General features: G+C 38.2%; 1 protein-coding gene across 5 annotated transcripts in view; it reads left to right on the top strand.

Annotated features, from left to right (window-relative positions):
• The window catches only part of ATP8A1 (ATPase phospholipid transporting 8A1), a 252,547-nt gene that overhangs the window by 134,124 nt on the left and 93,521 nt on the right, over window positions 1-24,902 (top strand). For all 5 annotated transcript variants that reach the window (XM_055246260.2, XM_055246258.2, XM_055246261.1 and 2 more), the window contains 3 exons: window positions 2,083-2,222; window positions 17,062-17,200; window positions 20,701-20,765. In XM_055246260.2, the coding sequence (XP_055102235.1) occupies window positions 2,083-2,222; window positions 17,062-17,200; window positions 20,701-20,765 (344 nt within the window). The remainder of the gene's footprint in view (window positions 1-2,082; window positions 2,223-17,061; window positions 17,201-20,700; window positions 20,766-24,902) is intronic.

The raw sequence follows: 24,902 nt of genomic DNA, 5'->3' as shown, positions 1-24,902 counted from the left end.
AGTTATTAGATTTAGTTTCAACTCAAGACTTTCTATTAAAAACTTATGTAACTATTAAAATTGTTATTCAATTTATTACAACTCAAGAGTTTTTTAGATGAGCCCCTACCACACGCCAGGCTCTGTGTGAGGCCTGAGAATCCAAAGTAGGATAAACAAGCTTCGCCCTGTCTCTCTGTCCTCCTGAAATATATTATGTGCAAGGCAAAGCAGTACGTAGTCTAGAGAGAGCATCTAGGTTAGATGAAAGGCAGCAAGGGTTGTTAAACATGAGAGTCACTTACTACAAGAATTTGTAGAGTCTTATCTCATACTTGACAATGGTAGTTATAGCTGAATCTAAGTCTCCAGTCTCAGTTTTCACTCCTATCTGTTTCAGCTGGAACTGTTGCCAGTGGCACCAAACTGACCTGATCAAATACTTTTTCCTGTTAATTCAGGCAGAGAAAAGATAGGAATGTTTTTTAAAACACTAGGCAAAAACAAAAGCCAAAACAAAAAAAAAAGATGGCTTTTGAAAAACCTCTGTATAGTTCTTCAAAATGTAAAAGCATGGAAACATATACATTCGTAGAATTCAGATTCCTTAAAGCCCAGCCTCAGTCCTTGGCAGGTGCAACCTACCCAGCCTACAACACAGGTTCTTTTTGTTTTGGAGGAGAACTGAGGGCATCTTTCTCCTCTCTGGATGTGATGTTAAAGATACTCAACTCTTAGATTTTAATGGTTTGGCCCCCACCTCCACCCTATTCTTTCTGGCCCTGGGCTGGATGACACTTCTCCCTGTGACTACCCTCCAGTAAGTTTTCCAGCCAAGTTTCCAAGAGAGAAAAACATGTCCTAAGATGGCCCCAGAGATTTAAGTTCCACTCTCAGTGATCTGGCAATAGACCACCCTTTCTCGGAAGGTAGAGTCCTCTGGGAACTTTGTGTGTTCCTTGCTTCTTACTTCTGACATGTTCCCTTAAACACATTTTGTCTTGGGATTACTAAGCCTAGCATCTGGTCCTAGTCATTCTAAGAGTTAAATGACCTGGAGTGAGGGCGTTGTCTTCTTGCGAACCTAGATAACTGCTTCCTTGGGTAGCTGACAAGTGTTTTGGCCTCTCCTTTCTTCCAATCCATCTACTTTTTTCTGGCTGAGAGAGATGTGAGTTACGAAATTGGCAGGCACCAGACACGGGGTGGGTCACTTTACATATCAGCTTTGATTGTTTTCCCGGGGTGTATCTGCTGGCAGTTCTTTTTTGACACTATCCCTCAACTATACTTAGACTTTTAAACTACAGATTTATGATGACAAAGAATAGTAATAAATGCAGTCATATATCCTAGTAAGAGGAAGGTGGCTTTCCCAGTAGACCCCACCAGGGTCTCTCTTCCTTCGTAAACATCTGTGAGGCCTCTATAATAAGTCAGCCACTATGCTTGGTACTGAGTTACTCTGAAGAACTCTGGGTCCCTGCTTTCCAAGTGCTTTAATAGAGGAGACACACAAGAAAAACTGTAAAACATTGTCACTCACGCCGTAGGAGTGTTACTGCCTTTGGCATCTGGGTGAGAGGAGGGTGCATCAAAGAGCTGATTTTCAGAGCTGAGTCTTAAACTACTTGCAAGGCAGACTGGGCAGTCGTTGGGGAACGCACAATGGAGAAAAAGTTACCAGCATGTGCAGAGACCTACTATGTGGGAAGTGAATGGCAGGGAATGAGAGTGAAGGCACCTGATGACACATGCACAAGCCGTACTTTGGGGCTTAAATTTTGTCCTGGGGAAAAATTGGAAGATTCGAAGCAAAAGAGTTGCTTGAGGAGATTCAGATTTTAGAAGCGCCACACTATGGATGGAAGATGGATTTAAAAGGGTTGGGAATTAGAAGCAGGGTACCAATTTTAAAGACCAGGGGAACATTAATCTGCATTTTATACTAAGTTTTTGTCATCATTTAATTGGACTTGAGCATATTGTTTGTATGGAATCACTTTTTTCAAAATGAGACTTTGTGAAATAAAAATAGAAACCTCAGACTTCTGAAGAAAATCTTCTTTGGTGTGTTGGGGTGATGTATGCTATCTTTCTCAGGGTTAAGAACTTTATGTTTTGCTGTGGCTGAGATTTCAGAGAGCGACTTTCAGGAGTGGCGAGCAGTCTATCAGCGAGCATCTACATCTGTGCAGAACAGGCTGCTCAAACTCGAAGAGAGTTACGAGTTGATTGAAAAGGTACGTGGATGATTCTATTGATCATACAGAGGGTTTGGTTTCTGAGAGTTTCTATCTTTATTCAAGGAACCAATGAATAAAAATCAAAATATCTTGACATACCATTCACTATTGAATACCCTCTCATCATCTAAGCATTAACAAGTATTAATATGCATTAAAATGTTGCTGAGAAGCCTTTGGGGTTAGACATTACTTTGTATAGATCTTCACTCTTTTCACAATTTTGGATCAAAGTTTGGCCAGTCTAGCAATCTCCTTGCCAACGTATTTCAGTTTCTGGATCTCTGAGGATATGGAACATGCCCCTACACACATGCACACATTACATACATGACGTGTACTTTAATAATAAGTATAATATGCAATGCAATATAAAATAGTACTGTAATCACACAGCTTGCATAGCTGATAATATATATGAGAGTAATCCAGTGCTTCCACTTGCCCAGTCATTGTGACAAACATATACCTGTATTATTTCTGTCACAGCTGTAAATGTCCTCATTTTACAGATAAAGAAACCAAGGCTATTAAGCCAGAAAGTGATGGATACATTACAATTGATGCTGTATAAATAGCAAGAATCTTGCTTCCTTAATTAAGAAACATTTTTGTGTAGCACTTGCTGTGTTCCAGGTGCTGTTCATAGCACTTTCATCTATTAATCTAGTCCTCACAACATCCCTTTGAGGTGCTAATTATTCCTATCTTATAGATGAAGAATCCAGGGTAACAGAGAGGGGAAGTAATTTGACTGAGTGTACACAGCTCCTAATAGGGGGCGCCAGAATCCTCACTCTTCCTCCAGTATTCATGCTCTAAATCAAGCAAGTGACTTCATTCTAACCTCTAGCTTGCCGTTAGATAACTCTTCAATAGCACTTATGTTTGTATTGCATAGAATCAAACTAGCCTGTCCGCTGCGGTTTACTTGATCTTTTCTCCAGGTAAGTAAAGGCTGATATTTTGTTCTTCTTTCCTCTCTATCAAACTGTGTACTTCCTTGTGCCTCTGTATTGAAAGGTGACTGGTGCCACCAGTACCTCCCTGGACTATTTCCCACCTCTGCTTCTCATGTCCCCTCCCTTTATGTAATGTGGGGATGCCATGTTCTAGCTGCAGATGGTTTTCTTTATTGCACAAGGTTGCCATATGCAACTCAAGATATTGGTCTCCTGTCTCCTCAACAGATTATCACTTTTTATGGAAGGTGATTGTTTCCCATATAGCCTTTATATTTTGTAAGGGGAAGATACTTAAATATAAATATAAGCTCACATATATCATACCTGTATATATAGAGATAGATATGTAGATATATCTAGATATCTCCTCCTTATATTTGAACTTAGCTTTTTATTCTGCTTATTTATAAGAAGACATGCAATAGCATGTATGGTGTCTTCCAGCATGATACTCCAACCCTAAATTTTATAGATATACACACCCCAGGGGGCTTGTTACCAATTGACTTATTTCAATGTCTCTCTTGCCTATCTTCCCCACTCCTTCCCTCCCCACTCCCTCCACCTTCTCTCTCTCCATTTCCTAACATATTTATATATGATTATGTCTTTGGGGTATTTATGTAGTGAAATAAAATAATCTGAGGCCATAATCATAATCTCTTTTAATCTGCCCAACTAAAGTCACATATCTTAAAGCATTAGTGCTATTGATTTTTAATCTTTGCTTCTCTTACTCTTTTAAGAATTAAAAAAAAATCCAGTTTGGAAATGATTTTTTTCCTGTCTCTGAATATAAGGCAGCCTTGCTTCCCATCCTCATGAGACAGAATTAATATGTAATGTCAGAATAAAAAAATATATTTGAAAATGTATTCTAAACATATTAAATTGTTTCCACTTGAAGCACAACTTCAGTTCTAGAGTTGAATGTTTAATGTACCTAATATCCTTATTCTCTGGATGCCCTAGAGTTTTTTTATAGATTAGATTTTCTAGGTTTAACAGTTTTGTTTCTTGTTCTTTTAATAACGGATTAAAAGCCTTGCAACCTCCAGCTTTTAACTGAACTAGACGTCAACGTTTTCCCAGCAGATGGCGATCATGAGCTACATTAAAATTTAAGTTGACTGAGGCACTCCATTAAAAGTGGGGTGTGTGTGTATACACATATACACATACATCTATATATGTGTCTATATGCATCTATGTAAACTACGTATAGTTTACAGATGACAGAAACCTCCCTTATGACTGCTTTTTACCTAAAATAAATGAAAACGGGAATTTATAACTAATTTGTCTTTACTTCATAGTAAGCCATGCTCTCTGTTGTTGAAAATCTAAGATCCAGAAAGATTAAGAGATTGGGTCATTTACTCAGCCAGCCTGCTCCAAATGAAGACTGATTCTGTGTCCATCTCTACTCCTGAAACTGGAGCTTCATTTGGCGATCCATCTAAATAACTTTCATCAAGCAGTTCATGTTTACATGCTCACGCACAAGCAAATGAGACTGTGGCCCTCTGGGTACCACGGTCGGAGCAAATTCCCTAAATGAAGAGATCTTGAGGAACCCAAAAAGGTGGCCCACAAATTTGATCTGAAGGAAGCTTTTGGAGAGGTGGTAATTTTTGAAATGGGCCTCCAAGGATTATCTTACCAGTCAGAGGAGAGCAGACGTCATTGTAGGGAAAAAGAGTAGACAAAATAGACCAGATGCGATGGCTCACACCTGTAATCCCAGTGTTTTGGGAGACCAAGGTGGGAGGATCATTGAGCCCAGGAGTTTGAGACCAGCCTAGGCAAACATAGGGGGAGACTCTATCTCTATAAATAATTTTTAAAAATTAGCTGGATGTGGTAGCATGCACCTGTGGTCCCAGCTACTCAGGAGGCTAAGGCAGGGAGAATTGCCTGAGCCCAGGAGGCTGAGGCTGCTGTGAGCTGTGAAAGTACCACTGCACTCCAGCCTGGGTGACAGAGTGAGACCCTGTCTCAAGGTAAAAATAAATAAATAACACAGGGATCTTTGTGACCAAGCTGTTTTTCTGAAGTGTTTCCATTAACTGTGATCATAGGAGGACTGTAGGATTTTTAATATAGAGAGTCAGGGTTATATCACTTCTTTCTTGGTCTCAGATTCTATTCTTTGTTAAAATCAGCTGGGATGAGGGTTCAGAAGTTGTGATTTACTGCCATTAAAACCACTCTAGTGAGGCAAGTTTCAGCATGTCAGACCACAGATTCTTCCAGCATGTTACCCTGGCTTTAAATTGAGCAAATACAGTCCTAGGGTTCATCCATTGTCTTCTTCCTTACCTACTTTAACTGAGACATGCCGTTTATGTAATCTATTTTTATGTGATTGGAATCCATTTTTGTGTAGACCATAATATTGGACTTAGCATGTCATTATTGGACTTAGCATGTCAGACAGTGAATTTTTGAACCATGAGGGTCGTTTTCACATCTTTTTTTTTTTAAGAACAGAGTTTTCCAAACAAACATTGCCTGAATCATAATATATATAACTAATGAAAGCAGGGCTGCTTTGGCTGGAGTGAAAGAGCAGAGAGGAGATCCAAACTGGCTTTCCCCTCAGCCTCCACCTTGCCCTCATGGGTGCTCCAGGCGGGGCTTGTTGTGACTCAGAGGATCCACTAAGCACAGTTTGAAAACCGTGTATTACATTTGTATGTGGACTTTTTAGAAAACAAATTCCTCAAAAGATCAGAACATCGTTGTGCCCGTATGCAAGATGTTTCTGAACATATTTGAATTGATATGTCATTGCCACATTAATGGTAGTATTACATTCACAACATTCAAAATGTAAAAGATTTGTAAAGTTTTTCCTAAAATAATATTTTAGTACAAAATAAGAGGAAATGTTACAGTAGGATTAAGGTTGTACTTTTAAATGCTGCTCTCTCCCTCATGTCCCTCCAATGTTTGTCCAAACTGGTAATTCAGTTTTTAAAATTAAGTTAAATAAATCCTTATTCCTTTGGGTAGTGTAACTCCTAGCATAAGCTGAAAAAAATATCCAAATAGACCAAAAATACACAGAAGGCATTTGTCCTTTGGTTGTGATGCTTAGTTACTCAGTTATGTTACTACCCAGCACGCTGAGCGCTAGAATGCGCTGCCTCCACTCTTGGGGCACACCACGGGAAGGAAGATATGGAAAGTGAAAAAGTCCACTGGCTGTTGTTATCCCTATTGACAGTCATCGTGAGATGAGAGGATTTGGGACTTTTAAATCTATCTATAAAATATAATTATCAGCTCTGTTCCAAAACTGTACCGTTTGAGCTCCAATACATGCACTCATATGGTAAGCTTTTCAGGATATTTCTAAAAATTTTAACACTGAGAGTTGTTTCACGAATCAGTTGCCGACGCATCTTTTTTGTTTATTTTTTCTTTTGCTGTTACTAAATAAATCAAGAGGTGACATTGATTACTAGGAAGGCCTAACTTGTTCAGGAATAAGAAAGCTCACATGGTTAAAATGCAGATGGAATTATATCGGATATTCCAGTTGTCTTGACCCACTTTGTGAAGAATTGCAGGTTCACGCTGGGCATTGTGGACAGTAACACCTCTTAGTCTCTTTTTGTCACCACTTGAGAGAATTTACAGTGGTCTCATTCTTTCAGACAACAAACTTGACCGGTTTTATCTCACCCTCGTTCTTTTGAAAGGTAGTCAACGTATTAGGACTCATAATTTTAGATTGGGAAACCACTTATAGTGTCAGCCTATATTTTTTAAATCAGATTTTTTTTTTTTTTTTTTTTTTTGAGACGGAGTCTCGCCCTGTTGCTGTAGAGTGCAGTGTCGGCTCAGTGCAACCTCCGCCTCCTGGGTTCAAGCGATTCTCCTTCCTCAGCCTCCTGAATAGCTGGGACTACAGGCGCGTGCCACCACACCCAGCCAAATTTTTGTATTTTTAGTAGAGATGGGGTTTTACCATGTTGGCCAGGATGGTCTCGATCTCCTGACCTCATGATCCACCCTCCTCGGCCTCCCAAAGTGCTGGCATTACAGGCCTGAGCCACCATGCCTGGCCTAAATCAGGTTTTTTTAAATTAAAATTTTGTATTTTCTCAAGAATTGTAAATAACAGAATAATTATGAAGTTCTATGTTTCATTGGCAGGGGTTTCTCTGAAATTTCTCACCTTTGATCTGTCACTTTAATATATCAGGAGCCAGGGTGATATCACTTCTTTTTGGTCTGAGCTTCTATTCTTTGTTAAAATTTGTTTACTTTTATTCTAACATTTCTAAGACATGTAAATTATGTTTTGTCTCATATTCATACTATGCTACTACATTCCTTTGAAAATTAATAGTATAGAAGTCTGGTCTTCCTTATTTTATAATTAAACCATTGTTTGAAATATGAAGGCGTGCCTTCGTAGAATATATAATTTTTTGAAAATGTTTAATATTTATTTGCTTCAATAGAAAAATGCAATTATGTCTTTAGTACTGCATAGATTACCTACTAATAATTTCTGTGTTTCTGAAAGCAAATCATTTATCTTGAGAATTACAGAAAACAGCGTAAGCTATAATACCTGCCTAGATTCATCACTGATTAAAGCAGTATTTCCCTGGTGATAAGATTTTTATTTTTCTCTTATTACGATGCGTGGATTACGAAACTTTTTTTTTTAATGGAAACTTATCCAATGCTTTTATCTGTTCAAGTTTTTCTAAAATAGGTTATGGGTTAGAGGATCATTTCTGAGCTTAAGAGTAAACTCAGAACACTGTAATTCTGCTGCCAAGCCTTTTTTGATCAGATAGCAATGTTGCGTTTTATGTGCATTTTGTAGTTTGTGATTGATGTATGTCATCCCCTAGATTGAAGTTTCATGAAAGCAGGGACTGTGTTTATCATATTTATCACTGTGTCTCCAGCGCTTGACTGACTAGCCTATGTTAACCACTCAATAAATATTTGATGAATAAATGAATTATTCATTTAAATAATTAATTCAGAAGTTGGAGCTTAATAAGTACTTGCTTAATGAAAGCCTGCCGCCTATTAACAAATCTAGTTCATGCTTTCCACGCATTGAAGGCACTGGTATCAAATGTGCTATCACTAAGGATTAATTTAGGGGTGTGTTAGAAAAGAAGCCAATAATTTTACAGAAGGCATTCTTTAGAAGTTTAGACTTGTTCATTTATAAAACCTGTCTTCAAAGGTACTTAATATATAAATGTGAGAAAATCATGGGTTGGAAAGATTCCGCAACAAATATCTGAGCACTGCTGCGTGGCAGGTTCTGTTCTAGGCTCTGGGGCTCAGGAGGGAGAGGATAGAAGAATTTCTGCCTTTTGTTTCCGTGGTGGGAGATAGGGAGTGAACTTGTAAACTAAAACAGTGTCATTCCAGAGAGGCTCTAGTGCCCTGGGCACTGAGATAAGGCACTAAGATAGGACAGTGAACATGGTTGACATTTGGGGGATGGTTAAAGGGTCCCTTGATGTGGCATAATATAGATCAACCATTACACTCAGTGTGACTAAACAACAATTTAGTGCCCTTTGCAACATATGGCAACAAATGGTTTAGAGGATTCCTAGAGAAATATAGAACTTAATGGAAAACAGGACTTTTCTTGAGCATTCATGACTGCCAAGTTCACAGTAACTTCTGTATTAGAATGGAATGCTTTTTCAGATAAAACTACCACATCTATTCTTAGTAACTGCACATATCACTTTCATTTCTGCTAAAAACGAAATGAAAATTTACATGATGTACGGGTGATTTCGTGGTTTAAAATTCCAGTAGTTTCCTGTTCTATTTGCTTAAGAGCGTTTGTAGTTAGCTCATTTAATTAGACCTGCCACTTTCTGAGCATTTACTAAGCTCCGCATCTTCCACTCTTTACCCTAATTATTTAGTTGGAGGGCCTCTAAAGTGAGACACAGCATGATCCATTGGGGTAAGCAAGAAAATGTTAGAACTTCTATTTGTTTTATCTTATCTTTTTTTAGTTTTTGCATTTTATAATGTGAATAATTTATTTTAACAATGTTTTACAAAAATATAACTGTGTCGTAAGTATGTATTCAACATTTTTTCCTAATATACTCAAAAATTTCTGTGATAACTGATGTAATTTCATCTGCAGAGCATCCTTATTAAATCTACGTTATTAGGCTTATCTTGCTGTTGTGAAAGTTGATTCTTAGGTAAGTTACTTGCTCAGGGACCCATATCCAGTGGTTGGCAGAGCAGGGATGCAAATCCCAGTTCTGTCTTAATTCCAGATCCCATGCTAATAATCTGTAAGTTATGTTGCCAACTTGCTTTTGAAGAAAGCAAGAATGTGTATAAAATATTGGAGACTTGAAAAATAAAATGAAATCAATTGTGCAGTTTCATAATCACTAGATCACTCAGGGTGAGAAGTGGGAGTCATCGGCCTGTTTGGGACTCAACTACTTAGTGAGGCAGCCTCTATGTACTCTATGTACTGTATTCCATTTTCCTTGAAAATAAGATGGAAATATGTTTTTCATGATTTTCCCTCAACTGGCCATTAGAATCTTCTTATTTAAAGTACGTAAGATTTCCTTAGAACTCTCTAATCACATGCTCCTCCTTTCTGCTATGATAGGTTCCTTCTTATGAATGCTTCGTGGTAGATTTTCCACCCTGGGTATTGCTGTCTTCTCACTCAGATAAGATGGATATGTTGTTTTTGCAAGCTACACCCAATCACCTCTCACATCCTGATTCCTTTCAGCTGGATGTGTGAATTCTGGCCTTATAACTAAGCCCTTGGCTTTGTGAGTTCAAATGTGATTTCTATGGTTTGAAAAGCACCAAGTTAAAATCTATTTCTTGGCCTTAGAAAAATTAACCAATTGAATGATTTCTCCAGAAGTAGGCAAATGAGCCATTCCAATGGTTTAAGGACTTAATGCTCTTAGTCTTAGTACTGTAGGCCAGAATAAAGGGAAAGGAAAGAAGGTGTTAGGTCTCTTTAAAACAAGGATGATACCCAGTGGAATGCAGAACACAGAGGAGCCCAGCAGCCTCTGAGAACCAGTGTTGTAGAATGGCTCTGAGAATCCCACAGTACATCCCAATTCCAGAGTTAATGTATTTTAAACCTCAAGAGAATGGTGACTGCAGTGGCCTCTTAATTTGTCACGCAGGCTTCTTTTGTCCTAATCCAGCCCCAGACAGCTACTAGTGACCTTTCTGAAATGTAAATCTGATCCTGTCTCTCCTCTTCTAAAATTCACCAGGTGTCCCTTGCCTTTGGGATTGTCAGCATAACACAAACCTTTCCATTTCCATTCCCTGCTGGCTTTTCCAGCCTCATCTTCCTCACTGCCACACTTCACTTCATCTATCATTTCCATACTGACTAAATGGCAGCTTCTCAAACATTGTACTCTTTTCATACATCTGTCTTTGTACATGTGATTTCTTCTCATTTGGAATTACCTCCCTTGTCCTTCCCCACCTCTCCCCATTTCTTAGCTAAACCTTAATTCATTGTTTAGGATTTAAAGTCAAGTGTCAAGTCATGTTGGATAGATTTTCTTTGAGCCATCCAGACTAAGATGATACCTCATTCCTGTGTTTATCCTTTGTACTCACATAAGAGTACATATATAGCATATAACATACAATGTGTATAACATTTTTTAAGATAGGGTATAACGTATAACGTGATTCTTCCAGGGGAGCCCTGTTTCTCTCTAATGATAATCTTGTATTATAGTTTAAAGGCTTTGTAGTTTGAAACTGCAAGGAAAAGAAAGAGAATTGGTACATGAGGGTCTAAGGCCAGGCTAAGGGAGAATGGTAGGAGTTGGACATGGGGATGTCTACGGTGATTAGACAAGATGGAGCCAGGTGCAAAGATGGGATGCTCACAAGCATTCTACATCAGGAGTTGCAGACTCCAGCTCAAGGGCTAAATCCACCTACTGCCTATTTGTAAATAAAGCTTTATTGGAACACAGCTACATCCATTTGTTCACATGTTGTCTTTAACTGTTTTCATGCTACCACAGCATAATTAAGTCGTTGTAACAGAGAATATATGGCCCTCAAGCTCTACAGTATTCACCATCTGTCCTTTTACAGAGAAAGCTAGTCAGCCCTGCTCAAGATCAGCAGTTCTATAGTTAGGTTCTCAGACCAGCAGCTTTGCAACCACTGCACATTTCCAGGCTTCACCGTAGACCTATTCAATGAGGAATTCTGGGTGTAGGGCCCAGCAATCTGTGTTAATAAGCTCCTCGGGTGATTCTGAAAATTAAAGTTTGAAAAGCATCATCTAGATTTCTGGCCCAGTGGCTAATTACTTGGGACTTGATGACAACCACGCAGTCAGGGTTTAGGAGAAACACCAGTAGGGCAAGGAGGTACAGTTAGAAAACGAGGCAGCCAGGAATCCAAGGAGAGTTTCTAATGAAGCTTTCTGAAATATAAATTTCATGCAGGAAGGAACTCACTATGGTATCCCCAGCACAAGTACCTGCCCAGAAGTACCTGCTTAGTGTATATTTGTGAATAAATGCAGGCATGCATGTGTGCTTATAAAGAGCTAATCCTGAAATGTGACCCTGAGGCCTGCAGGTAGGAATAGGGAAATAGGTACACCTGACAGGGGTGACTCAGGACTGAGGCTGAAACCCACTCATAGAAATGAAGTATTATTGGAGACCGAGAACAGACACAAAAGTTTAAAAACCTGATGATTTGAACAAAATTCTAATTTTCATCTAATCTCAGTTTTACATCCTATTTGCTTCCTTGGGTATGTATTAGTTCTTGGTGTTTTGTCCTTACGGTCATAGCTCAGCTGCACCTCTAGTTGACCTTAGACAATTTACTCAACCTCCCCAAAGCTATTTACTGAATTACTCAATGTAAAGCACTTAGCAGTGCCTGGTACAATTTTTCTATTCGTGAAATGCTGGTTTCCTCTTCAACATCTTCCTAGTCATAATCTTATTTCATATGGAAATAAATCTTACTAGGATTTATCCACATTTACTCCAGTGGTACAATTTTGTTTAATAATATTACTTTGTCTCTAAGGAAATTTCTGCCAAATAGCCCATGTTGTAATCTGAAGCCTAGGTTGATACGAGTTTGATTATTATACCTTTCTCATTTAGGAGCATATCACAAACTTTAAAAAAAAAATGACATCATCTAAGCACTGATATAATGTTTGCTAATATGGAAATAGGTCACTTTGAGGTTCCATTATTTAGCAAAATACACATGTATTGGGGGAAAACCATAATTTCTAAAGCTATCATAATACATTTTACCAGACTACATGAAGCTTTCTGTCCTCACTTATAGTAGAAATGTTACATTTCTGTGCCTTTTTAAAAATTCTGCATACATTAGGAACATCTGAAAGAGAAAATAAGATTACGGAAGGCTTTACTAGGTGAATACACATTATTTTATGATTTTTTCATTGATAACTAAATCTATATTATGTCAAAGAGTCATCAACCTCGAGCCTTTATAACATTTAGCATGGTGACATTTAGAAAGTAAAATTACTGTTTGGGGTTTTTTATAATTCCATAAATGCCATGGGAATTTTATCGCATTTCAACACTTGCTGAATATGTAATTCCCGTAGTGCCCATTAGTGGCCATCTGTGTAAGGTAATACATATTTGGGATGAAATTGATTACAGCCTAAACACTCTTGTGTTATGATCAGGAAAAGCACGCAAAGTTCAAATCTTTTTTTCTAGTGATCATTATATAGCTAACAATATTAATTTCCAAAAGCAGAACAGCCCATCACTCAAGATTCTAATCTCACCATAAATGATACCAGGGCAAAAGGAAAGGAGTCTGCAGAGCCTTCTGCTAAAATTAACCAGTGCTGTTCTCAAGGAGCTCTTAGGATAAAGGGAAAATTAACACGCTTTTGGAGTACAGTGTTTCCTTCATAGGCATCAAAGTAGACCCATTACAATTTCGCTGAATATTCAGAAATGTTTTATTATTATTATTAAGGATTTGTGTTAAAGCCACCACAGCACTCCATGTTAACCTACTTGTGTGACTTTTCTCAGCATACCTTGCTGGCCCTACATCTTTGATCCTTTATGTTATTTGTGCCTGCTTTGAAAATGTTTCTCTTTTATCTGTGCAAAACTAGATGCTTTCCTTCTTTCAAATATGATTTCAATATGATCTTTCCAGTGAAGTCATTTTATTTTTATAGGTATGTGAGTGGTAATGTATATTATATTGGTGTACTTTCTGAGCTCATTTTTCCCCTTAGAGACAGAAAATATACAAAATATTTGTTTATATGTTTCTAATGAATGTGTTCATATCTTGGCTCCCACATTATCTAGTTACCCCAGTGTTTTGGGAAACAGATTACAAAAATTTTTGCAGGAAATTTTGAGGGCTTGTATTAATAAACTGTCCACATGATCACTTAAAAAAAAAAACCTTATGCCTTGGGTAAAATACTTAAAATTTGAACACAGCTATATCCTGATCTTCACTGGGATGTGAGCCAGAGTGATTTAACTGCAAATGCCCTAAAAGTAGCTGAAGATTTGGAAGAATCATTGTGTAAACATTTAAATTCAACAATTGTGATGCTGGCATCATTGATGCTGAATTGTTCTTCCTTTCCTTTCTTGAACTTCTTGATGATAATTATTCATCAGGTTATGGTAGATTTCAAATCTGCTTCCCATTAAGGGAAATAAAATAATGCTATCTTCTTGAAGGAAATTTACCTTCCTGTATTATATATTATATACTAAGAAGTCATGCATCAAGTGTGTCTAATAACTATCCATATTATTTGGAATATATTGAAAATGGCCTAGATTGCAGCAGTATTTTTATAATTTCTGGATTTTGGTCTTGTCATTAGCTCACTTAGCAAACATACTAAATGCTGACATTCAATGCTGTGGAGTCATTAAGATGAGCAAGACGTGGTCCCTACTTTTGAGCAAACCTACCATACTCATGCATTTGCACTTCTCTTAATATATATAAAGATGAGCAAAGTTCTGTAGGAGAACAGCAGAGGGGAAATTTTATTTTAAGAAATAAAGGAAAGCTTAAAAGAAACAATAACTTTTTTTTTTTTTTTTTTTTGAGACAGTCTCACTCTGTCGCCCAGGCTGGAGTGCAGTGGCTCAATCTTGGCTCACCACAAGCTCCGCCTCCCAGGTTCACGCCATTCTCCTGCCTCAGCCTCCCAAGTAGCTGGGACTACAGGCACCTGCCACTACCCCCGGCTAATTTTTTGTATTTTTAGTAGAGACGAGGTTTCACCGTGTTAGCCAGGATGGTCTCGATCTTGTGATCCACCCGCCTCAGCCTCCCAAAGTGCTGGGATTACAAGCGTGAGCCACCGTGCCCAGCCAAGAAACAATGACTTTTGATTTTGGTTTTATAGGATGAACTAAGTTTCACTAGGCAAGGCAGTGGGGGACATGTGTGTGTATCTGCTTAGACATACATACTTATGTATACACAGACAAACACTACGTATATGCGTGCCCATCCTATATGGCCACTATAGCTGGGACTGTTGCCTGGCCAATTTAGCATTCATTCTCATCCCCCTTCTTCCTCAACAGCTCTACTATGGAGCCTGGAAAAGCTAAATACAAATAGTTAGGGTTAGCCATGTAAAACTATCTGGCCAACGAGTATTTGGAAATATGCTGAGGGCTTTTCAAAACACTTTGCTTTTCATGTAAGAGATAGATACAGTTGGTATTTTTGTCTTCTATATGGCCTTTATAATTATACCTTGGGACATTGGGAGAGGTCAGGAGAATGAGTTGAGGTACGGTCCAGCTACAAATTTAATGTCCACAACTGCCCACTTCAGTACTACTTAAGTGAGGAAAATTAATTTATTTAAGCCATTGTTAGATTTTTCTATTACTTGGAGCCAGAAGCATTCCAAACTAATGCAGGTATAAATTACATGCATGCATATACACACACTTTCTCTCTCACTTGCATGTTTGTATATATAGTTAACTTTATTGTTCATGCCTAAGCAAAGCTTGAGACTAATTTTAGACTTCAATTTTGGTGAACAATAAGGAAAAGTAGGAAATGGCTTTCTCTGTTATCACCAATTCTGGCTTACTTTCCCTTGCATTCATTCCCTTGCATTCATTCTGCCCTCACCTATATTTTAAATGGAAAAAAAATTAAGGCAAGAGCGGAGAAAATGATTGAGAAGAAAGATAAATGCTGATGAGGATCATGCTGGAGGTTGAAGCAGGGCAAGACTGACAGTCAGTTGTTTGTGGCCTGCAGAGCACTGTTAAGAAGGGTACCCAGCTAGCAACAGTGCCTACTCATGTGATGGAAATAAAATTGTATATATTAATCCAATATTTCAGATATTTATATCTTAAATACATAAGAATGTATGTATGTATTTAGGACCAAGAACAACGTTACCGGTGTCCATTTGGCAAACCAGGTTTCCCTAACAGCCAAGAGATTGTTCTCTCCCACTTACCATCTCCGTTTAGGAACATGAGAGTAGAAACTGTTCTTTCTCATGAGAGATTAAAACAACTTTTGGCTGGGTGTGGTGGCTCATGCCTTTAATCCCAATACTTTGGGAGGCCAAGGTGGGCAGATCACTTGAGGCCAGCAGTTTGAGACCAGCCTGGCTAACATGGTGAAACCCCGTCTCATACGAAAACTAGCCCAGTGTAGTGGCACGCACCTATAATCCAAGCTACTCTGGAGGCTGAGGCAGGAGAATCACTGGACCTGGGAGGAGGAGGTTATGGTGAGCCAGGATGGCACCACTGTACTTTAGCCTGAGCAACAGAGCAAGACTCCATCTCAAAATAAATAAATAATAAAAATAATAACAGCTTTCCCCGGAGCCCATTGGTTGTGTTTGGTCTTATGGTAAAGACAATATCTAATGAGCAAGAGATCTTTGAGTCTGATCTTCCCCTACACAAATGTGGAACTATGTGAAAAACATTCAACTTTTTCTTCCTTGCAGAGACTAATACTATCACTTTGTTGTTCTTTTCCTCATGGTTTCTAATTGTTGTGTATACATTTCCTGACACTTCATCAAATTACAATTTAATAGTATTAACATGTAACCTCACTCTTTTTCAAACAGGTCAACAAGATTGCATCTTCACTATGGTAGTCTCCCATAGCTGTTTGTGTGGTTTTTTTTTTTTTTTTTTAGATTTTTTAACTGACTTTTTTTTTTTTTTTTTTTTTTTTGAGATGGAGTCTCGCTCTCTTGCCCAGGCTGGAGTGCAGTGGCACGATCTCAGCTCACCTGCAACCCCTGCCTCCCCAGTTCAAGAGATTCTCCTGCCTCAGCCTCCCGAGTAGCTAGGATGACAGGCACACACCACCATGCCCAGCTGCTTTCTTGTATTTTTAGTAGAGACGTGGTTTCACCATGTTGGCCAGGCTGGTCTCGAGCTCCTGACCTCAAGTGATCTGCCTGCCCTGGCCTCCCAAAGTGCTGGGATTACAGGTGTGAGCCACCGTGCCCAGGCTGTTTTTAACTGACTTTGGATTTTACTCCCCTTTTATGAAAGTTTATTTTAGAATCTGTTCCTTATCTTAGGGGTTAGGTTGGACAGCTTCAGGGAGCCTCAGTGTAATGCCTAAAGACTACATGAAAGTCAAGGATATTTCGGAAAACTCAATGGGATAGTTGGAATTTACACCAAAGTCCATGAATTATCATTTAGTCTCTGATTTTAAAACATATACACACTTCAATTTTTTGTTTTTAAAGAATATGAACGGATTTTTAAAAAATTTCTACCACTAATTTTTTTCAGAATCTTCAGCTACTTGGAGCAACAGCCATTGAGGATAAATTACAAGATCAAGTGCCTGAAACCATAGAAACGCTAATGAAAGCAGACATCAAAATCTGGATCCTTACAGGGGACAAGCAAGAAACTGCCATTAACATCGGTAATTCACCTAGTTCAGGTTTTACATGTTGGTGCTTTTTAGTAAGTTGATGTAGTTCAGAAGATGGATTTGAGACATTTCAAGATCCAAAAGATTTGATATGTCAAGATTGGAATATTCCAATCTTTTTTCACCTTTGCATCTCTGCCTCCCATCCATAAGTGGCACGTGTGGATAACATTTCTGCAGTTGTCTGGAGATTGGGCTTATGGAAGATTTACGTATTGACACTTGATTATGTGACCAAAGGTTATTTTAAGATAATAGGAAAGAAGAAGGTTGCCAGTTTGCATTCATACTATGTTAATCCCCATTTTTTGGAAAGAGTTTATAATAGCTCGGGCTGCCGTAAGAGCATACCACACACTGGGTAGCTTAGGCAACAGAAATTTATTTTCACATAGTTCTAGAAGCTGGAAGTTCAAGATTGGCTGTCCTCACGTGGCTCCTCTTCTGTATACTACTCCTTATGTCTCTTCCTCCTCAAACACCAGTCCTATTGCATTAGAGCGCTGTCTTAGTCCATTCTGGCTGCCATAACAAAATACCACGAGCTGAGTGGCTTATAAACAACAAGTTTATATCTCATCGTTCTGAAGGCTGAGAAGCCCAAGGTTAAGGCACCAGCAGATTTGGTGTCTGATGACCGCTGGCCTTCTGGTTCGCAGATAGCACCTTCTTAACTGTTCTCACATGGTAGAAGGGGCAAGGCAACCCTCTGAGGCCTCTTTTATAAGGGCAGTAGTCCTATTTATGAGCTGTCTGCTCTCATGACCTAATCATCTCCCAAAGACCCCACCTTCTCCGGTCACCGTACCAGTGACTGAGTTTCAGCATATGAATTTGGGGGGAACACAAACATTCAGACCATAGCAGGCCTCACCCCCTTGGTCTCATTGAAACCTAATTACCTCCTTAAAGACTATGTCCAAATGTAGTGTCACTGGCGGTTAGGAGTTCAGCATAGGAATTGGGATGAGTAGTGGTGGGGAGATCAATTGAGTCCCTAACAGAGATCTTACACAGGGAAAGTTGTTTGGCACTGGAAGCCTGAAGTACCAACAATATGCCAAAAAAGAAAAAAAAGGTTTTTCACCAAATTTAGTAAAAGTAAGTAGCTTGAGCACTATAAACCCTGACCTGGATTTATCCTCTTGATAGTAATCACATATATTACATACAAAACTCCACCCAAGTTGAAGGAAGTATTTTAGGGGAGTTCACAGCATGAAACCACATTTTTTAGAAAGCCATTTAAAAATATTGTGTATTTTTTAAAATTTAGCTAATATTTATTTTAGAAGTATTAGCAGTCAGCCTAACATATCCTGTAAATATAAAACTCTACTTCAAATTTATAGCAAATTGATGTTATTAATAGAAAATTCAGTTTTTTTAAAAAAAACTAGTAGAACTGTACAAACCACACAAGTTGTTAATTTTGGTTGTAAAAATTATTGCTGTTATTAGAGAGAAAATGGAAAGAATATATATGAGAAAGAAAATAATGGTGAAATGCAGAGTGTATTGAAATTGGGAGACCTAAAAACACAAATATGATAAAACAGACTACAAATAGAAAATATATGGCAATAAAGGGCAGTAAATGTGGAAAATAGGCAGTCAAGTTCAGGATATGTTCACTATTATGAATGTTCCTATGAAAAAATAGTATAGTAGTGGTTTCTGGTAACATTTAACATTTAGAATCTTGAGCCATGATTGATTCCTAGAAAAAGTTAGGGAAGATTCACCCATTCAGCATAATTGTGGTATGTATAGTGCCAGGTACTGGTTAAGTGCAAGGAACAGAGCAGGGAACAAAAGAACCCAAAATCTGTGCCCTTCTGGAGCTCAGATACTAGTCAGAGAAACGCACAATGAAGTAAATTAGAAAAGCGCATAGTATAATAGCTATCAATGATTGCTATAAAGAAAACTAAAATGGGAGGGAAACACAGGGCATTGCACAGAGGGATTCGGTTTTAAATAGCGCAGTCAGGAAGAACTTATTGGGAAGGTGACATCTGAGGAACAAGCTAAAAGAGGAGAGGGAGCTTGTCACATGATGATTAGAGAAAAGCTGTCTTCTGTTACAGAGAGAAACAGCACAAAAGTAAAAGGAAGAATAGTAGCAGAAGAGATCTTCAGCACAGCAGTGTCCAGGGTGGACGGGGTCTCCCAGGCCACTGTCAGGACTCTGCATGTACTCCAAGTAAACAGGGACATCACTTGATGGTTCTCAGCAGAGGAAAGACATGCTCTGACTTTCCTGTAAAAACAGTCACTCTGGCTGCTAGGCTGAAAATGGACTCAGAGGGAAGCAAGTGTAGAATCAGGGAGACCAGTGAATAGGCTGTTGCCTTAATCCAGGGGAAATATGATGGAGACTTGGACCAAGGTGGTAACAAGGGAAAGGGTAAGAAGTGGTTGGGTTCTTGATGTGCTTTAATGGTAAGAAGTGGTTGGGTTCTTGATGTGTTTTAAAGGTAGAGACAACAAGATTGACTGATAGATGTAGAGTATGAGAGAAAGAAATAGATCAGATAACTTCGAAGTTTTTGGCCTTAGCATCTGAAGGATGGAATTACCATTAAGCCAAATGATGAAAACTGAAGGGAAAGTAGGTTTTCTTGATGGGGGCTGGGGGAGTGCGGTCAGGAGCCTGGTTTTTGAGTAGGCTGACTTTGAGATGATGGAAATGCCTACCTCCTACGTTAAGTGTCTGCGGTTAAGTAAGTACTTGGATATGAGAGTCTGGAGTTCAGGAAGGAGGGCTGAGTTGAACATAGGAGTTTCAGAATGGTCAACATTTAGATGATACATGAAATCATGAGATGGAATGAGATCACAAAGGCAGTGTAGTCACATAGATGGAATTATTTTAAATAGGATGGTATTTTTAAAATGTGACATCAGCAGAGTTGCCTCTTCTTTAGACACAGTCGGCTGTGGCAAACAGATACAGAGTAGGCCAAGTTGGATTTAACAAAGGGAGGATTTTTGCCCTGCAGTAAGTGCAACAAAGCAAGAGAGGGTAGGAGGGTAGAGGATGTACTGATTCTCCCAGGAAGGGAGATGGTGATGGAATCAGTGGATCCAAGAGACAGCCACCTGCACCTTCTCCAGGTGTCTAGAGAAGGGTTCTGTTATTCTGTTTTCTAGAAACAATCGTTGGCCTGTCTTTTGCTCTTCATGTTGGTCGTCATGAAGCGTATTACAAATCCATTTGTCAGCTTTCAGGACATCAAGAATCCTTACCACCATCTCTTTCCAGATGTCTTTGTAGCCTTAACAGGCCAGATGTACTTGTTGCATATCCCTCCTATGGCAAGCAAGAGCATTTCATGTTTAACTTCCTACAAACCTGGAAAACAACTGGTTGCCCTCAGTCCTTATGAAATCATCTTTAGATATTTTCATAGTACATGTCATTGCTTTAACATCTTTACATATTCTCTGGAGAAATTAACTTTAATATACTCTATGTTTGGATACAGGACACTCCTGCAAACTGTTGAAGAAGAACATGGGAATGATTGTTATAAATGAAGGCTCTCTTGATGTAAGTAAAATTATGTATTTTTAAAACTCCTTTAATAATGTATTCATGCTATAGTATTTTATATTCATATAGCTATGGAAATATTTTATCTTCCTGAGGTTCAAAGGTACCTTATCACTGTTGTTCTGTTTTAACATAATGTACTCTGTTTTGAGTCACATTGTTGTAAATTGATTCAAGTTTTACATCTGTGACAGCTAAAAGAAATTGCAAAATGATTTGCGTAGTATTGTGAGACAGAAAAGTTGTTTTACAAAAGCATGTCGAGGTTGCTGAGTGACTGCAACTTGCTCATATCCAAGTATTCTGTATGTTAAACATTTTATATCTGCTTTAACTTCCAGTATTAATATATATTTTACCTCTTTAAAAAAAATGTGAAAGCTATTGAGCAACACAAAACAACCATTCCTAATAGGACAGACTTTCTTTAGTGCCTTAACTTCTGGAATAAAATATAAATTCCTAGGATGTCTTTTTTCATGGCTGTGATCACTTGATGTTTTATTTGGGAAATGAGGAAAGATTTGTTAGGAATACAGTGTAAAATAGTTAGCAAAATAATATGTAGGTCAAGTGACCTGTTAATAAAGTAGAGGAGACTATTTGTTATTTTAGGTGGAAGACAGAGCAGTAGAGGTGATTATACAACTTCTTAAAATAGTCATTATGACGCAAAGAACAGAGAAAGCCTTGGTAATTAGGGATGTTGATGAAGCTGAGAGGCCACATGCATGGAAGGGATGGTGAAGCAGTGACTGCAGAAGGGATGGTGTTGATGCCTTTGTCAGTAACATGGGTTACAGGTGGTGCACAGTTTCTCTTAACACCTGAAGGAAATCAGAGACAAGACCTGTGATGCGGAAGCAAAAGCAGGGCAAGCCACGCATCATTTGATCTGGTATCCTTTCTGTCTGGCTTTGGGCATTTACCTTCCATAGCATGTGGTAGCCTTGCTTCTTTTGTCTTATTCTTGCCATCATCTTTCTCCAGTTCTTGGATAAGCATGTTCTTTAAGCGTTTTAAGTATCAAGCAGAGAATAGTAATCTCAAGAAAGAGAAGCGAAATACCAAAAGTATTCATTGTGTTGTACCAGTGTATTGTTAAGACACTGGCATTTATCTTCATTTTGAGGTTTCTAACATGGTAACTCAAAATTAATAAACACTTCAAAGGTATTTGGACTACCTGTTTCTACCAGAGCAAACATTGATAGGAGTCTCAAGTTGAATACTAAATTTCAGTAAAAGCAGGAACTATGCTTGTCTTTTCTGGTTTATCATTCTTTCTCAGTGCCCTGCAAATGGCCTAGCACATAGTAAGTACACTATAAATATTTGAGAAGTGAGTCACTGAGTAATTTTTAATTAAGGGCTTCTTTTTAAAAAAAAAAAAAAAGTGTCAGTTTTAAATTTGGTTGTTGTTGATCATATCCGATATTTTTTAAGTAAAGTGGCTAAAAATCTCCTTAGCAGTTCAAGTAGCAGTTTAAAGATCACAGGCAAACACTGTGGCTGAATGGATTAACACTAATTTGTCCAGCTCCAGACTGCCAGGCATTCTAACACTGCTGTCTGAGGAAGGCTTTTCTCCCAGGGAGTTAAGTGGTGACTTTACAAATCTGACTGTTTAGGGTCAGACCTGCTGCAGTGCACTCATTTGTTTCTCAGCAGGAAAGGAAACATCACTTCGCATAGCTCCTTCCGATCTTGTGTCATAAAACCCATGGCTGAGATTTCAGGCAAATCATTAGATGTGCTAGAGTGCCTGTAGGTAAATCATTGTTTTTTTCATTGATATGGAAATGAAATGCATCCAATCTGTGTTCAAATTGTACTGATCAGTAATGAATAGAATTATTTTATCAGCACAAAGAATAATTAGCATTTAAGTAATGAACTTAGGAATATAATGTCTTAGGAAATGTGAATGTGTGTTTTGTCAAGTGACAATTTTAATGAGTGCACTCAAATCATTCTGTGAAATAGCACAGGGTGAAGAGCACAGTTCTGTCCCAATCTGACTGTGGGACCGTCAGCAAATTAAAATCAGCTTCTCTGAGCCAGTTCTGCTGTCTACAAAGTAACCTTTGGCATAAGGTTAGCATAGTTAGCACAGTACATGGCACATGTAAAAAATGAGATGTTATAAAATTTTGTAGAAAGAATATTACTTCAATAGCTTGTAAGTTGTTTTGCATAGTGATAATTTTTGTTATAAAAAAATACTATTTCCTCATCTTTTACTTTTTTCCCTAAGGTGGCAAGTTACAACTGTAGGTTCTCTTTCACATAAGTGATACATATTGAGCATTTTTCTATTCAGATTTTCTACTAAAACATTGTTCCTAAAGCTGATAAAATCCAAAAGCTGAATCTCTTTTTCTTGTGTTGAACTTTTATAATGTATCATATTTGAAGCTCTTAAAATTTCTGATAGAAAACCCTTTCTCCTAGTGCTCATGATAATGGAAATCTTTGTCTTCCATAATCTAGATCACCACCAAAGAAATTCCACTGGGCTTTCCAATTTTTTATTTTTGAGTTTCAGTATGAGTATCCTTCTTTAAAAAAAAAAAGCTCTTCAGCATTTTTAATAAAAAACATTTAAATAAATACATAAGACCAAACTACAGTTGAAAATACAATCATAATGGAAGTCTCGCTCTACAGACCTGATAGGGAAACCTGACGGGTCTTTCTGCCTCGGTTCATTCTTGACTCCTTTCATAGCAAGAGCAGCAGCCCCAGCTAGAATGTTGTCCAAGAGGAAAGCCAGGTATTCTCACCCAGTTACCCACCAGGCTCTTGTAAAATTTCCAGGATCAGCAAAAGAGTTGGGCAGAAAGCTTGATTTTTTTTTTCTTTTTAGAAAAAAATTTCATGGATAAATGTAATTAAGAATCATCTAAAGTTGATCAAAACCTATTAGGTATTTGTGATAAATAATTTTTTAAATTTGAATAACTTTCTACAGTACTACTGTGAACTACTTTACTAGGAGTTCTGATTGTGTTCTCAATATGAGATTTGTTTTTGTTTTGTTTTGTTTTGTTTTGTTTTGTTTTGTTTTGTTTTGTTTTTGAGACCGAGTCTCGCTCTATCACCCAGGCTGGAGTGCAGTGGCACGATCTCAGCTCACCACAACCTCCGCCTTCTGAGTTCAAGTGATTCTCCTGACGCAGCCTCCTGAGTAGCTGGGATCACAGGCATTCACCACCACACCCGGCTAATTTTTGTATTTTTAGTAGAGATGGGGTTTTACCATGTTGGCCAGGCTGGTCTTGAACTCCTGACCTCAACTGATCTGCCCACCTTGGCCTCCCAAAGTGTTGGGATTACAGGCGTGAGCCACTGCACCCAGCCAAGACATTTCTTTAAGCATCTGCAAAGGCAGAAATTTCAAAATACTGATTTGAAAGGGGAATATTTTACTTCTCTAACTCCACAGCAATGCCCAGGAAATGTCCCACAAGCTTCCAATTAATGATAAACCCTTATACCTAGTGATACTTTCACATCTCTTTTATATCTTTTAGTTTGTTGTAATTTTTTTAAGTCTGTTAAATCTGTAAACATCTAGAATGTGAGCTAAGCACTAGAGAATCTCATACTGTGGCCCATCTTTGGCTCCCAATTTCTAATTAAACTCTTTCAAAATGCACTGAAACAGTTCTGGAAGGATTGGGTTTATGCGATATTATTTATATCCTCCATGGCACATCAACTCCAAATCTCTGGAAATACTTTCAGGCAACCTAACATATTATATTTTTGTATAGGTTTGGTCTAAGTTTCCTCTTACGGGAGAAAAATTTTGAAGACATGTTTCATTGAGATAGCTCAGGATTTCACCACAATTTCATCTAAATCCAGAGTGGATGGGAGGGGCCATCATTTTTTAAGCCATTAACTGTGTGACTTAAACAGATTTTTTTAGAGGTGTCAAAATTGACTGTCTTGAATCTCTCGTGATATACCCTTAACCTTGATCTCTCCTCCTTCTGGCATCTCTTTTATATGAGGAATTGTGGGATCTGTCCCCAGAGGTAGAGCTACATCTCAAATCCATTTTTTCTATTTTTCATCCTCCTTTCTGTACTGCCAGGCTTTCCTAGAAAACAAAAAAGGGGTAGA

This window comes from Symphalangus syndactylus, chromosome 16, assembly GCF_028878055.3.
Source record: "Symphalangus syndactylus isolate Jambi chromosome 16, NHGRI_mSymSyn1-v2.1_pri, whole genome shotgun sequence".
Lineage (NCBI taxonomy): Eukaryota > Metazoa > Chordata > Mammalia > Primates > Hylobatidae > Symphalangus > Symphalangus syndactylus.
Note: the sequence above shows the minus strand (reverse complement) of the source record. Positions and strands in the feature narration are given on the sequence as shown.